This window comes from Benincasa hispida, chromosome 4, assembly GCF_009727055.1.
Source record: "Benincasa hispida cultivar B227 chromosome 4, ASM972705v1, whole genome shotgun sequence".
In the NCBI taxonomy this organism is placed as follows: Eukaryota; Viridiplantae; Streptophyta; class Magnoliopsida; order Cucurbitales; family Cucurbitaceae; genus Benincasa; species Benincasa hispida.
In genome coordinates, this window is record NC_052352.1 from 59820751 (window position 1) to 59836139 (window position 15389).

The 15389-nt window shown below is 35.2% G+C and overlaps 1 protein-coding gene across 2 annotated transcripts; it reads left to right on the forward strand.

Annotated features, from left to right (window-relative positions):
- Nucleotides 1-7164: 7164 nt before the first annotated feature.
- On the forward strand, nt 7165-12957 carry LOC120076326 (protein LIKE COV 2-like). 2 transcript variants are annotated; one of them, XM_039030116.1, is made up of 8 exons: nt 7235-7376; nt 7462-8482; nt 8631-8683; nt 8794-8903; nt 9828-9995; nt 10537-10634; nt 11171-11294; nt 12551-12957. In XM_039030116.1, exons 3-8 carry the CDS (start codon nt 8673-8675, stop codon nt 12661-12663), a joined length of 624 nt encoding a protein of 207 aa, XP_038886044.1. In that variant the 5' UTR covers nt 7235-7376; nt 7462-8482; nt 8631-8672; the 3' UTR covers nt 12664-12957. The 2 variants fall into 2 exon arrangements, with proteins under 2 accessions (XP_038886043.1, XP_038886044.1); XM_039030115.1 differs by lacking the exon at nt 7462-8482 and having other exon boundaries at nt 7165-7376.
- The last annotated feature ends 2432 nt before the right edge of the window (nt 12958-15389 follow it).

Sequence of the window (15389 nt, forward strand, 5' to 3'; positions counted from 1 at the left end):
AATTTCCTCTTGTTAATTTGAACACTTCAAACTAACCCAAAATCTGATTCTCAACTTGAACCCATTGAGTTAACAATAGGATCTTATGGACCTTTAGCTTGAAGCTCCAACGGTACGTGAATAACTAACTAAACTTTTTAATCACGAGATCCACCATCTGTTAACTGTTGGTCACTCCACTAAAGACCGACCGCTGCACTCTTTGCACTATAGATATATTTTTGTGTCCACATAACCAATCAATAGTGTGATGACCCTTCACAAATCGCTCGTAAGTATAGCTGGGCCAATTTATCGTTTTGCCCCTGTAGTTACATCTAACTCCTTAAGTACCATTGATTCCTCTAATGAACAATAAGTCATAGCCTACTATGTTCAAGACTCGGAATCAGCTTTTAAGGGAGCAATATATCTACTTACCCCTGCTTTGGGGAAGGAGTGAATTCTGTCTTGTGTAGCTGAGTTCTCATCTTCTCAATCAGACGAATCCCCAAAAAGATAGGCTTGTTGAGTTGGAAATCTGGCCACTCTCATCCATACTAATCAAAGGACTGCCCTCGTGAGCAGGAGTTTCCAACTCACTCAGGATTAAGGTCATGTCACCTATGGTCATCCTAGCGAGATGTAAGTCTCATTTATCAACGACGTTATTGAAGGAACTCTTAAAAAAGAGTACTTATGAGCGAAAGAGGATCTTTCCAATTTCATTGTGACAGAATTACCACACATACATTCTAACAAACAGATATGCATTGTAAACACTAATTATTGGCATGCTTTAAAAATAAATACAAAAAACCGAGAGAACGTACCAGTTGAAGACTTTCTTCAATAGAACTCGATCCAACGTGAACAAACTTCTCTTGTTCCTTCTCGTCTAGCAAGCAGTCGCCTAGCAACACCACGGTCATCTACACGATCAACAGCGCACGAACAACAAGCAACCAGGGACGACACCACCATTCGAAGTCCTCAGTATTCTCAGAGTGAGAATCTAAAGGGTGGACTTTTATTAAATTGGTAGAGGGGAGGAGGAAAAGTGATCGCATACTACGAACAAGCAAGTGGGAGAAAAGGAAAGACTATCGTATAGTCGAATGTGCTTGATCGTTTAGAGCGGGGTACATGATCGTGTAATAAACACTAAGCAATCGTCTATTAAAAGGTAAGCGATCGTTTAGTTAGGCTCAGTGAACTAAGAGATCGTCTAGCAAAGGTAGGCGATCATTTAGAGACGCGGGTGTGCGATCGTTTAGGAAGGCAGGCGCTATCGTAAAGGCTCTCAACACTATACGATCGTCTAGTAATTACATCTGAGCGAATTTTCGGATCTTTTTCAAAATGAAAAAAAATTTCATTTTATTCTTTAGTTACAAGAACTGAATCAAACTTCCCACTTTCACACGAATTCGGAGAAAAACTCGACTAATTATCTCATAACCGCCTAATTAATTAAATAATGAATATAATCATATTATATTCTTAACCTATAGTTTGATATCATATATCAACTACAGTGTTTTCTCCTCTACTTGATATAAATCATATTTATATCCAATTTCCTCCAAAATAATGTATCTCATATATTTAGTCAATCATATCATATATAATTAACCAGTTCAGTTATATCATATATAATCGAACTCCCACTTGTTAATTTGAACATTTCAAACTGACCCAAAAACTAATTCTCAACTTTTATCCAAGCTACTAAGGGGACCTTATAGACCTATGGCTCGAAGCTCCAACGATACGTGAATAACTGACTAAACTCTTTAGCCACGAGATCCACCATCTGTTAACTTCCAGACATTCCACTAAATACCAACAACTGAACTCTTCTTACCACAAATATATTGTTGTGTCCATCAGATATAACCAATCATGAGTACGATGACCCTTCACAGATGTTCGTAAAGCTGGGCCAATTTACCATTTTGCCCCTGTAGTTACGTCTCACTCCTTAAGTACCATTGATCCCTCTAATGAATAATACAACATAGTTCAACTATGTGTGAACACCTCTCAGGCCATGAGAAGGTGTGTGGCGCCACATTGTTCAAGCCCTGAAATCAGCCCTTAAGGGAGCTATCTATCTACTTACCCCTACTTTGGGGAAGAAGTGAATTCAATCTTGTATAGCTGAGTTCCAAACTCCCAAATCAAACGAATCCCCAAAGTGGTAGGTTTGAGTCAGCGGCCTGGCCACTCACACCCATGCAAATCAAAGGACTACCCTCAATGGCAGGAATTCTCAACTCACTCGGGATTGAGGTCATGTTACCTATAGTCGTTCTAGTGAAGTGAAGTCTTTGTCATGAACGGTGTTATATAACGAGACGTTAACACTTCGTGGTCAGGTCTTATACAAACTCTTTGTATAGGACGCCCCCGCTCGCATGTCCCCTACATGAATGATTAGGATCAGACCATCTGTGACAAGTCACAACACTTGTAACTATTCTACAAAGTGAGCCGCATCCGTAGCATTACCAGGATAATGTTTCCCTCCTATATCTATATATTACAAACCATTTTGGTTATCACTAAAAGACATGATCCACTCGTATGTCACCACATACATGCTTAAGTTACATAAAGATAACCAGGGATTTTAGTTTATTGGTTTGTGGTAAAGAAAATAAAACATTCAGATGAGCAAAATCAAGAAGTGAAGTAAAATATCATATATTCTACATCACAAGCGTTTGTACAAACTGTTTATAAACTATAGGACACGAGACTTTAGGGCATTAACCCCAACAATCTCACACTTTTCCTAAAGCGGAGTGGGGTGTACATAAACAAGTACAAAACAATAAACTAGGGCATAAAAGCCCAGTACAAGAAAATCTCCCACTTGCCCTAGTCGAGCCGCGGGCGATCCTGTAGACCCATGCTCTTAAGGTGACCCTCAAACACTATAGCCATGAGAGCCTTCGTAAACAGGTCAGCAACATTGTGCTCTGAAGCGATCATCGTGACGATCACATCCCTTTAATGCATTATCTCGCGGATCAAATGACACTTTTGCTTTATGTGTTTACCTCGCCTGTGACTCCTAGGCTTCTAGGAGTTCACCACATCCCTACTATTGTCACAATAGAGGGTGATTGGTCTAGACATATCTGGAACAACTTCCAATTCCATCAAGAGCTTCTGAAGCCAAACGGCCTCCTTAGCAACTTTGCAAGCCGCTACGTACTCTGCCTCCATAGTGGAGTCGACAATTCACCCATGCTTAGTGCTTCGCCATACTACAGCTCCTCCGTTAAGAGTAAAGACTGACCCTGAAGTGGACTTGCGAGAGTCCTTATCAGTCTAAAAGTCAGAATCCGTGTATCCAGTAAAGATCAAATCCCTAGATCCATACACGAGCATATAGTCCCTCATTCTCTGAAGATACTTGAGAATGTTCTTCACTGTTGTCTAGTGACCCTGGCCTAGGTTAGACTGATACCTACTGACTATGCCCACAGCGTAGCAGATATCTGGCTGTCTCTTATACACATCTAGATGTGTATAAGAGACAGACCTATATCATTCCCAATGAGTAGTATATCGTCTACATACAACACTAAGAAAACTTCTGAAGCGTTGATGATCTTCTTGTAGACATAAGGTTCATCAACGTTCTGGTCAAATCCATACGACTTAATCGCAGTATCAAATCGTATGTTCCAAGATTTAGACGCCTATTTCAACCCATAAATGGACCGATTCAGCTTGCAAACTTTTTGCTCTTGACCTTGGGCGATAAATCCCTCAGGTTGCACCACCATATAAATGGTCTCCTCAAGATTGCCATTCAAAAAGGCTGTCTTGACGTCCATTTTCCAGATCTCATAATTATAATAAGTTGCAATGGACAGGAGGATGCGGATTGACTTTAACATGGCAACAGGAGAGAAAGTCTCCTCATAGTCGACTCCCTCTACCTAGGTATAACCCTTTGCCACAAGTCGAGCCTTGAAAGTTTGTACCTTCCCATCAACACCTCGTTTGCGCTTGTAGATCCATTTACAACCTATAGGTCTTACCCCATCAGGCTGATCTACAAGATCCCATACTAAGTTGAAGTACATCGACTCCATCTCAAGATTCATGGCTTTGACTCATTCATGCCAGTAAACATCCTCCATTGCCTTCTGATAAGACAAAGGATCCTCAACGTCGCCATCTGCTACCATAGCAAGGATTTTCGTGAAACCCAGATAGCAACATAGTTCAACTATGTGTAAAACCCATTCATCCCGGTCAACGTCCTCCATTGCCTTCTAATGAATAATACAACATAGTTCAACTATGTGTTTAAGCCATGAGAAAGTGTGTGGCACCACATAGTTCAAGCCCTGGAATCAGCCCTTAAGGGAACTATTTATCTACTTACCCCTGCTTCGGGGAATGAGTGAATTCTATCTTGTATAGTTGAGTACCCAACTCTCAAATCAGATGAATCCCCAAAGTGGTAGATTTGAGTTGGCGGCCTGGCCACTCACACCCATGCAAATCAAAGAACCGCCCTCAATGGCAGAAATTCTCAACTCACTCAGAATTGAGGTCATGTTACCTATAGTCATCCTAGTGAAGTAAGTCTCTATCATGAACGGTGTTATATAACAAGGCGTTAACACTTCGTGGTCAAGTCTTATACAAACTCTTTGTATAGGACGCACCCGCTCGCATGTCCCTTACACGAATGATCAAGATCAGAACATCTGTGACAAGTCATAACACTTGTAACTATTCCACAAAGCGAGCCGCATCCGTAGTGTTACCAGAATAAGGTTTCCCTCCTACATCCATATACTACAGACCATTTTGGTTATCACTTAAGACATGATCCACTCGTATGCCACCACATACATGCTTAAGTTACATAAAGATAACCATGGATTTTAGTTTATTGGTTTGTGGTAAAGCAAATAAAACATTCAGATGAGCAAAATCAAAAAGTGGAGTAAAATATCATATATTATACATCACAAGCATTCGTACAAACTGTTTACAAACTACAGGATACGAGACTTTAGGGCATCAACCTCAACAGTTATATAAAGAGACTAATTATCTCGTGGTCCGGTCTTATACAAACTCTTTGTATAGGATACCTCCACTCGCATGTCTCCACGTGAATGGTCAGAATCAGACCATTTGTAGCACTTTACAATACTTGTAACATCTACAAAGCGGGTCGTATCCCTTCTTTGTTCTTATACTACAGACCATTTAGGTTATTACTTAAGACATGATCCGCTTGTATGTCTCACATACTTGCTTAAGTTACATGAAATAACCACAGATCTTAGTTTATTGGATTTGAGTTAATGCATATAAAATAACATTTATTTTATTAATAACAATGTGTGTACAAAAAGTTTACAAAATACAAGACCACCAGGAGAATTAGGACACCAATCTCAACAATTTTAATTAAATTAAATTTATTTTTGCATAAAGTATGCCATATAGGTTTAAAATTCCACGATAGGATAAGTTTATTTCATGCATTGAAAGTATGTTATAAGTGTTATAATATATAGTATGCATGTATAGGATTTCATGAGAATTAGTATAAGATGTTATGTTAATTTATGAAATGTTTGATGTATGTTATAGATATTGTCTAAGTTATAAGTGTTATAAAATAGATTTTTAAAATCTACAACAAAGTAAACTACATGTTCACATAGGGTCAACAAACACAACCTATTTTAATAGTTAAAATAGGTTGATAACTTGTAAAACTGAGGTTACAAGAAAACTCGTCCGGCAAGATCATGTCTAAGGCTGGAGGTACTTAAGTTGACTATTTACGGAACACCTGCTACCTAGGGATTGAGTTGGTACTTGAGTTAGGTTTCAGCTTCCTTTTTCAGATCCTGCAAGCATTCCTTCATCTTCTTTGATTTTTCGACTACCTGAGCCACTAACCGCTCCACAGAAGATGTGAGGAGACGTACTTCTCTTCAACTACCACTTTAACAGTGTACGCCTTCGTCTTGTGGTGTTTTCTCTTCACTCTCTTGTCTCAGTGGTGTTTTCTCTTCACTCTCTTCCTCATCTAGATCTTTTCTAAGGATGGCCGCCTTGCTCGTCTTTATTTCATCTTCTCTTTGCCCAGCCATCGCCTTGCTTGGTTGGTTTACAATGCCTTCATCGTCCAAACTTTCCAGTGGTTGCATCAAGATCTCAACAAACACTTTCCTTTCATCTCTTCTCCTCACCTCACTAGCCCCATCAGTTCACTAGTGTCAGACTGATATGGACGCATCCTCAACTCAGATCTGTTGAGGCAAACTTTTTTCTCATGTGGTCTAGTGATTGCCACACTTGTCTCGGTTTTCCTTTCCTCTCTTAATTTTCGTTAGAAGCATTAAAAGTAAATGTTTGTCTATAGTTCCCATCCTCTCTGTTTATTTAAGTGATTGAAAAACACATTTCAAAGACACCGGCGATCATTTTCTTCCACTGTGTGGGAAATCGATTTCCTTCAGTAATCAGCTTGCTAGTGTAGTCAGTTCTTACATACCATTTTCCCCATAACAATAAGGTTAATGCATTTTAACAACATGCAGATTACTAGAAAATTGTCATCAATGAGAAGAAATTGAAAGAGAAAATCAATGCTCCTCAACTCTAGCTTAACGAAGTTGAGCCCATGACAAGATTTTATGAAACTAGCTAAAAAACCTCAATATGAGACTTAATTTCAAAAATGAGAAAATTGTAATGGGAACCCAATTGGGACTCAAATAATTTTCTAAATGAAAATATTTGATGAAAACTTCATATAAGGTAATTTAAACTTTTGACTTTTTCTCCATGCTATAGTTCGTCATTCTAACTTTGCCATTAAAGCTTTTTTTTTCTTTGTTTTGCAAATCCTCTCTTCCTCAAAGTATAAATTTATCATTTCTGTCACGTGAAGATTGTATTTTTTCTTCTCCAAATCTTGACATCAATGCATACTAAAGTTCATGAATAAATAAATGAAAAATGAAAAATACATAGACTACATCGTTACTCATTAAAATTTAAGGATTAAATGATTAATTTGATAAAAGTTGATGAACAAAAATGGTTTTATTGGTGGAAAAGGTCAAATTATTACACGTGTAATTGCCCCTTGTTTGACCACAAAGGAAAGAAAACGGCGGTGGGCAGTTATCGACGCAAACAACCGAAGACGCATTCGCAAATCCAAACAAAGAATTCAACAAAACGACCATCGGGAAGAAGCCAAGACTCTCGACCTCACTCTTCCTTCAATGGTCGATAACAGAGAATCTTCTTCGGCTCCGATGATCGAATCTGATACCGACGATGATACTCCCAAGTCCCCTCCATCTTCCCCCAATTCGTCCACTCGCAAGGTACTCCACTCCTTTTTCGAGCTTTTCTTCTCGTCTTTATCGTTTCCCAAATCCTTTTCTATTGATTATAATCTTTTCTGTTTAGCTTACTTCATTATTGAAGCCATCTAGGGTTCATTCGAGCTGTAAAGGGTACTTTTAGTTGAAGGATCAATAGAGAAGGAAGAGGAGTCAGTCTCTGATTGGCGATGGATGCTTAGGGATTTTTTTGTTTTTTTAAGTATGATGATATCTTCAGGAACAATAAGTTTCTTGTTAAGTACTTTGGAGAAGGTAAGCTTCAGGAATCATGTGCTATAGAAAAGGTTGGAAGAAAATGGTAATCTAAAAATCCTTTTGGAAAGTTTTCCTAATTGCTATTTTCTTTAAGGCCTAGTGAAAGTTTCTTCTATGAAGCTTTCAGTAAATTTATTAATAATGTCCCACTTATTCATATCTCCCTGATGAATGTTGAGGATCTAACATTGGAAAAGTAAAGAGATCTTACCATCTTAATAAGATAGATAGGTTACTCCTCTCATTGCCAATTGATTTGGCAATAAAACTTCGTGCTATCTAATATGGTATCAGAGACAAGTTAAACTCAAATTTCAGTCCAAAAATTTTTTAAAAAAATTATATTATATTTTATATATATATATATATATTGGGATCAAATGAAGAATGGTGAACCCAAAGAGGTACTATCTTGAGGGGGCATGTTGAGGATCCCATATTGGAAATGGGAGAGAACTCACATTCTTAATAAGATATATAGGAACTCCTCTAATTGCCAATTCGTTTTAAGATGGAACCTCATGTTATCTAATACTTTTATGTTAGAAACTTGTGGTGTAGTATTCCCTTATCGATATATTACGTATCTTCAATGTATTCCAAAGTTCTATGGTGACTTTCTTGAAGATTTTCTTTTGGAATGCGTCTGATGCTTGTTTTGATCTGAGAATATGTGGCCTCAACATCCAAGCCTCCTTCAAACTCTTAAACAATATGGTGTACGTGTATTTGAAGTTACACTCTAATAACAAAAGTCCACTGAGAAAAGGTGAAACGCAAAACTGGCCTCTGTGTTTCAGGCATTTCTTGGTGCTAGAGAGTACTGGGAGGTTTGCTCACAACCTTCAGCTCCTATCTCTTTTCCTAATATCCACCCAATATCTCTCTTCTTTTTTTTTTAGCCGAAGTAAACTATTTGTGGATTATCTTTAAAATAAATGTGTTTTTCAACCATGTCAATTATTGGTCTTTTTTCAGGCTTGCTATGCTGTTCTTCAGAGTTGGGTCTCAAAGAAGTTCATGACTGGATGGTAATCAGCATTAAAAGAATGTTTCATACTGCTTATCTGCAACCATTTAAATCAATTTCTAGGTCTTCAATTCCAACTATACAAGATTTTGATAAATGATGGAATTGCAGTGTGGTTCTGTTTCCTGTTGCCATTACATTCTTCATCACATGGTGGTTTGTCCAGTTTGTCGATAGCTTCTTTAGCCCGTTATATGCCAGGCTTGGGATAAACATATTTGGTATGTTTCTTATGGTCCAGTTTCATTTTTGTTGATCAAGTTTGGTTGCTTTGGAAAATATTTTTGTGAACTTTTTACGATTACCGACTCTTTGTTCCAATACACACTTCAAGTAGGAAATCAAGATTAATCGATTCAATTGTAAATTAGGCATTGCTAAGATTATTTCTTGTATATTTTTTACTTTTTCCTTGCCATATAGGTTTAGGTTGGTTGCTTAGTCCTTGCACATTTAATTGAGAAATTTCTTGTATGAATTTGAGTTTTTCTTACCAATCATGGAAGAAGAAAACCTCTCTCATAAATAGCTTCACTTTGCAATATGTTGGTTACAAAGATGCATAAAGGTGATAGATGATTGTGTTGTGATATGAGATTGTTGTCATAGTTATTGTGAGGTCGAATCAAGAATATTAATTCACAGTTAAGATTAAATGAAGTTGAGGTGTGTAAATACTTCATCTGGACCCTCATGGACGTTAAAAGAATGAAGCATAGAATGGGAGCACAAGGAGCTTGATTTTTTTTTTCTAGACAGTCTAAGGAGCTTGAAAATACTGGATGTGAGTTGTGTGTGTATATATTTTGTGGTTTGATGGGTTTGACTCTTTAGATTGATATGGTTTGCCCAAGGAGATTCACACTTTCACCTAATTGGCTAGGTTTACTTAGACTAGTCCTTTTTCTTTTATTGGAGACCAAGCTTCGCCACCTGCCTTTCTCTTTGTACTCTTTACTTGCTGAATTGTTATTGTAAATTAGTCATTTACTGATTTTTTCAGTCTGATTCTAAGCTTCATCACATTTTTTTGTTTAGTTGAAATATAGCTTTTGACTTATCCCTTCTTTTCATTTGTAGATCACTAACTTCATCATTTTCTTACAATTCCGATATGCATATCAAATATATGAATTCTGTTGCAGGTCTTGGATTTGTTTCATCGTTGATATTTATATTTTTGGTTGGTTTATTTGCTTCATCGTGGATGGGTGCCACTGTTTTCTGGCTAGGAGAATGGTTCATAAAAAAGATGCCCTTTGTAAAGCACATTTATTCAGCTTCGAAACAAATTAGTGCAGCTATTTCTCCAGGTATCTCGTGTGCTTTTGTTTGTTGATCTATCTTTGAAACTTTTGTTTTTGTTTTATAGATCAATTTTAATTGCGTAAATCTTGTTTTAAGTTAATGATAAACGGAGGATCTGTTATATTTTTAGTTCATGTTCAATCAATTTATTGACATTTTTCCGATACAATATTTGAAAATGATGCAACTATAACTTGTTCATTTTTTATACCTATTGCTATCATAGAGAACACAGACTGTTATAGGGCCTTGTTATAGTAAGGTCAGGTGCTTATGGTCACTTGTTTGATAGGTTAATTCTTATTGGTATAATTTTCCTTTAGAAGCTACTTGAAGTTTTCTTGCTAGTGCAAAGCCTTGGCAAATTAATATGCTTTATCAAAATCTACTATAAATGTAAAATTTATTGTTTTCATGATTTTTTTTTTTACTAATTGTTGCCCAGCTTTAAATTTTTAATAGAATTGGGTAAAAATGACTGCATTATGATTTATGAGGTATGACTAGTTAACAGATATCTTTCTATCTTTTATTCCTTCTGCACAGACCAAAGTACCACAGCATTTAAGGAAGTAGCCATAATACGACATCCAAGAATTGGTGAATATGCAATTGGTTTTATTACCTCGTCAGTTGTCCTTCAGGTATTCTGTGTCCATTCAGTTAATTTCATGATGGTTTGTTCCAGTTCATCGTAGGAATTGCAGTTCTATGATTTTAACTAAAATTCCTTTGATAATGGTTTCATTTTAGGTTGATGCTATTAAAAGTTATATGCTTGATTTCTCACCATTTATTTGGTAATTTTGTACATTCGATTATAACTAGAATTCTTAGCAAAATGTAACAATCATTAAATCATTAACATATTTTTCAAAAACTACACTTTTTTTTTTGTTTTCAAAGTTGGCCTAATTTTTAAAACATGTTTAAAAAGTAGACAACAAAACAAAGAAACACGATTCATAAGGTGGAGCTGGCTGTTATGGTTGTGTTTCTAAGATCAACTTTTAAAACAGAAAATAATTAGTGAAATATTTATCAAATGGGCCATAGAAACTGTTACCCTTGACCTGTCAACAAATGTACGACATCAAAAGGCTTGATCTATAAATTTTGCTTAGGATAAATGTGCATGTCTCAGTTATGCCTTGAATGAATTTTTAATGATAAATGACAGATGAACGGATATGAAGAGTTATGCAGTGTTTATGTTCCCACGAATCATCTGTACATTGGTGACGTTTTTCTTATAAAATCTGAAGACATCATACGTCCAAATTTATCTATCCGGGAAGCCATAGGTCAGTGTTTTCTTTTGATAAAACTTAATGAAATGTTCTTTCTCATGTTCATGGCTTTATTTATATGTGCTTTTAGAGCAAATAATTAGGACTTTTATTTGGTCTTAATTTTAGCACTCATGCTTATTTAATTTCTCAAGAATTAAAATGGAGTTGGATCTATTGAGATGTCAAACTATTTATTGTGGGACGATGCTATTCTTGACCTTATTCCTCTTAGCTTCATATTCATCAAGAAACCTGAAACAGCTTCTCACTTAAGCCCCAAAATGTTCAAACCCCCTTTCCCCCCATATTCTCCTTCTCCCATCGTCAACTTTCTTGCCCGGATATTCAATTGCTTTGTTGTAAAAGATGAAAATCATTGTAAAGAAGCTGTGAGGCATAATTTCAAAAACCCAATATGTATCAAATGGAGCTTACATTTTGTATGTATAGCCTAAGTGATCAAAGGAGATAGTACTCCATAAATCAAGTTTATGAATCTTTATTCGAATGAGAATACATAAGAAAAGCCGTATATTTAAGAGATTATTACAAATGGGTGTATAAAGGATTAACATTTTAATTCATCCAAAATTACACTAATCCTTCCCTCATCAATTTTTAGTCCTGAAATTTTGGCTTGGTGTAGGTTTTGAAAACATTTTAAAAAACTAGAGAACAAAACAAAAAAAGAACACAAGTGGTACAATTTCTAAGCTTACTTTTCAAAACTAAAAAAATTAAAAATAAAATGGTTATCGAATAAGAGTTTAGTAAATAACTAGTTAAGGGTAATATCAGTAGAGATTACTTTTCATGAATTGGTCGGGAGTAACGGACATTGAAGGGGGAGAAAAATATTATGGTAGTTTAGTCATGAGTGTTCTAAAGTAGAAGGATTCAAGCAATCTCATTACTTAGTAGTGTGCAGAGTGTTCCAAGGTTATATCAATCATAAAAATATGATATTGGTTGAAAATGGAGAAAATGGGTTCAGATTCAGTAGGAGTAGGCGTTGTTGCTATTGTTTGATTGTAAATAATATAATACGATACGTACATGATGGCATCATCCTTTATTGAGAAGATATGGTTTTCCTTGAACTTCAACATGCCAATGGAAGTTCCTGTAAAACTCAAGGAATTGAATAATATTCAATTCGATTATTATTTGCTTGTGATCTTTATTGGGCTATAATTTGCGTATCGCTCTCTCCATTTTTCATATACATATGGCAATATTTTACTCAGGCTTTTATTTGCATAATGCAGAAATCATAGTTTCAGTAGGAATGACGATGCCACAGGTGATTTCTCCTGTTGAAAGGGAAAGATTTCCACATCAAAATGATATGATCCCGTTGAATAGAATGGCTTCCATTTGAAAGGTTATACCACTTGATATGTAGCATTTCACTAACTAGTCTTACCTTGCACATAACATAACTAGTTACTTTAGGACATCTTCACAGCCCATTCTGTATCAATATATGATTTGTCCATACTTAAACATGAAAGTATGTAAAGTGAATAAATTATTTACTTGGAACGAAAGAACATCAGTTTTTCTTACAATTGTAGGTGGGGAAATCAAGCTTCTAACCTCAGTAGATAGTACAAACTTTATTCCAGTTGAGCTACGCTTATGTTGGAATCTATGTTTCATTTTGATACCCTAATAAATTACTTAATGAATAGACCCATTAGCCTTAACATCCTCACCTATCATAAATGGAGGCTTCTTGGTTTCTTTCGCTTTGGTCAATGTTAAATAATTGTGTTGATTTGAAGATTGATACTATTTTTAGTATATATTTTGTCATGAACTTCTAGTTGCACCAATCTAAGCATATTTCAATAGATGAAGATATTAATTACCATTTCAAAGATATGTTGTTTGTGTATATTTGTTGAATATCGAAAATAATGGTTTACTAGAAATATGATATGTATGTGTCACGTACGAATCTTGGGTTCTTCAAGTGGACAATCGAAGAAAGAAAAAACAAACCTAAGATTTTGACATTGTGTTACTCAACCATTTCACATAGTAATGTCATCAGCCTCCACGCTTGACAAAATTCTTTAATCCTATGCAAGCATACATCTAATGGAGATCAAATTGCATGAACTCCCTAACTGATCAATTACAAGATTATTGGAACTCAAATAAGGATATTTCATCCTGCAACATAATCTATTTGTAATCCATGTAAGTGAATCTCTCCTTCAAATGTCTGGAATATACAATTGACACGTTTGGTGCTACCTATATAGTGAAATATATGTATATTAAATAATACAAAGTATATGATACTTTACGAAATAAAATATCACATATCTGACAAAAATATTATATATTGCCTATGTATATGTATATCCTCGAACCCTATATATAGCAAATATAAGTAATATATGGTATATTACTTGTTCAGAGATAGGAGGATAGGAATTAATCAATTTTGTAAAACATAAATATGAAAATGTTTAAGTTTGTAGATAGACATATGAAATTAAGTTTACAAAATGGTCTTTTTGGCTAAATATTACATAAATATGAAAATGTTTAAGTTTGTAGACATTTATGAAATTAAGTTTACAAAATGGTCTTTTTGGCTAAATATTCCTTATTATTTTTTATTCCTTGTTTGAATGTCTACAATGCGTCGATTAATGTAACAAATTAGTCATTTATAACCTAGATCACCCATATATACTATGCATGTTTTGATTATCGGTAATTGTAACAATTGCATTTTAATTTGAGTAGCAAAAGTGTCTTATTGCTTGTGTTGGTTCATGTCCTATTCCTATGTTTATCACATTACACGATCAGTCTTAGGAAATAAAAGCCACTAAGTTGAATCTAGCTAATTTGATTGCACATCTTAATTGATCCCTAATCTTAGTGTGGCTAATCAGTATGTAACACTATTGTGTCCAACTTGTTAGTTAGTTTAGAATTTAACTGTGTTTATATATATAATTAATTAAAACTATGAAATTTTTATTTGCATCGAACACTATTGATTAGCTGGTCATAATTTTGTGATTAATTTATGAACAAAATCCATTAAGTAGCTCAATTATCTTTAAGTTAGGCTCTCGATTTATCTCTTTACTCTCTCATCAACTATCATACTTTTCTACATTGAGTATTGAAATTTTTAAGTTATCTCTATTGAATATTGAAAATTTAGAAAAATGTGTAATTGAATGGTTGAACAAAAAGTCAAACAAACAAAAATTGACAATAGAAGTTTATACTTTTTTTAGGTTAAAATAATCGTCACATATCTTAACAGAATTACTCACCTCAACACCTCAAACACAACCTTCCTAACTCAACTCAACTCAATACATCAAACAAAACATTCTAACTCCATAAACAATAATTACCAACCTAATTCAACAATCCAAACGCTGCCAACACTCCCTTAAATAATTAAAAAAAGTGACTTATTAAGTGCCTAAAATGTCAATAATTTAATGATGACGTGACAGACTGTGGAACATTGTTTATTGACTGAACAAACAGGTTAATTTGACAACAAATGACCAGCAAAAGTAAACCATAAAAGAAAATGGCAATCTATAGAAACAACAAAATAAAAAAAGAACAGATTGTTTCCAAGAAAACAAAGAGATAAAACATCTGATTCTACTGTTCTACTTCCATCATCTACATCATATCCTATCAAATCAATGTTTTTATAATAGATATTTCATGTCCTTAGATTCAAGCGTTTAAAAATAGTTTCAAAGCATTTAAAAGTCATTCCAAATGCGACGGACTAGATTAGACAACATGAGTTACTGAAACACATTAAAAGTTAAGTAAATACAGGCTAAATAGTTCGACTCTTAACATATTAGCACATCACGTACAGGAAGAGAGAGAGCCACGAAGGGAAAGTGGGATAGAGAGGGAGTAAGAAGGTGGGAGGTAGAGAGAGAGGAAGATAAGAAAGCAGGAAGAGAGAGAAAGAGAGAGCAGATGGAGAGAGAGAATACTGAGGGAGAGAGAGAGATGGCGAGGGAGGGAGAACACATACATTTAACAGCAATTTCTTCATCAGTCTGTCAAGGCTAAGGAGAGAATTGGACAAAA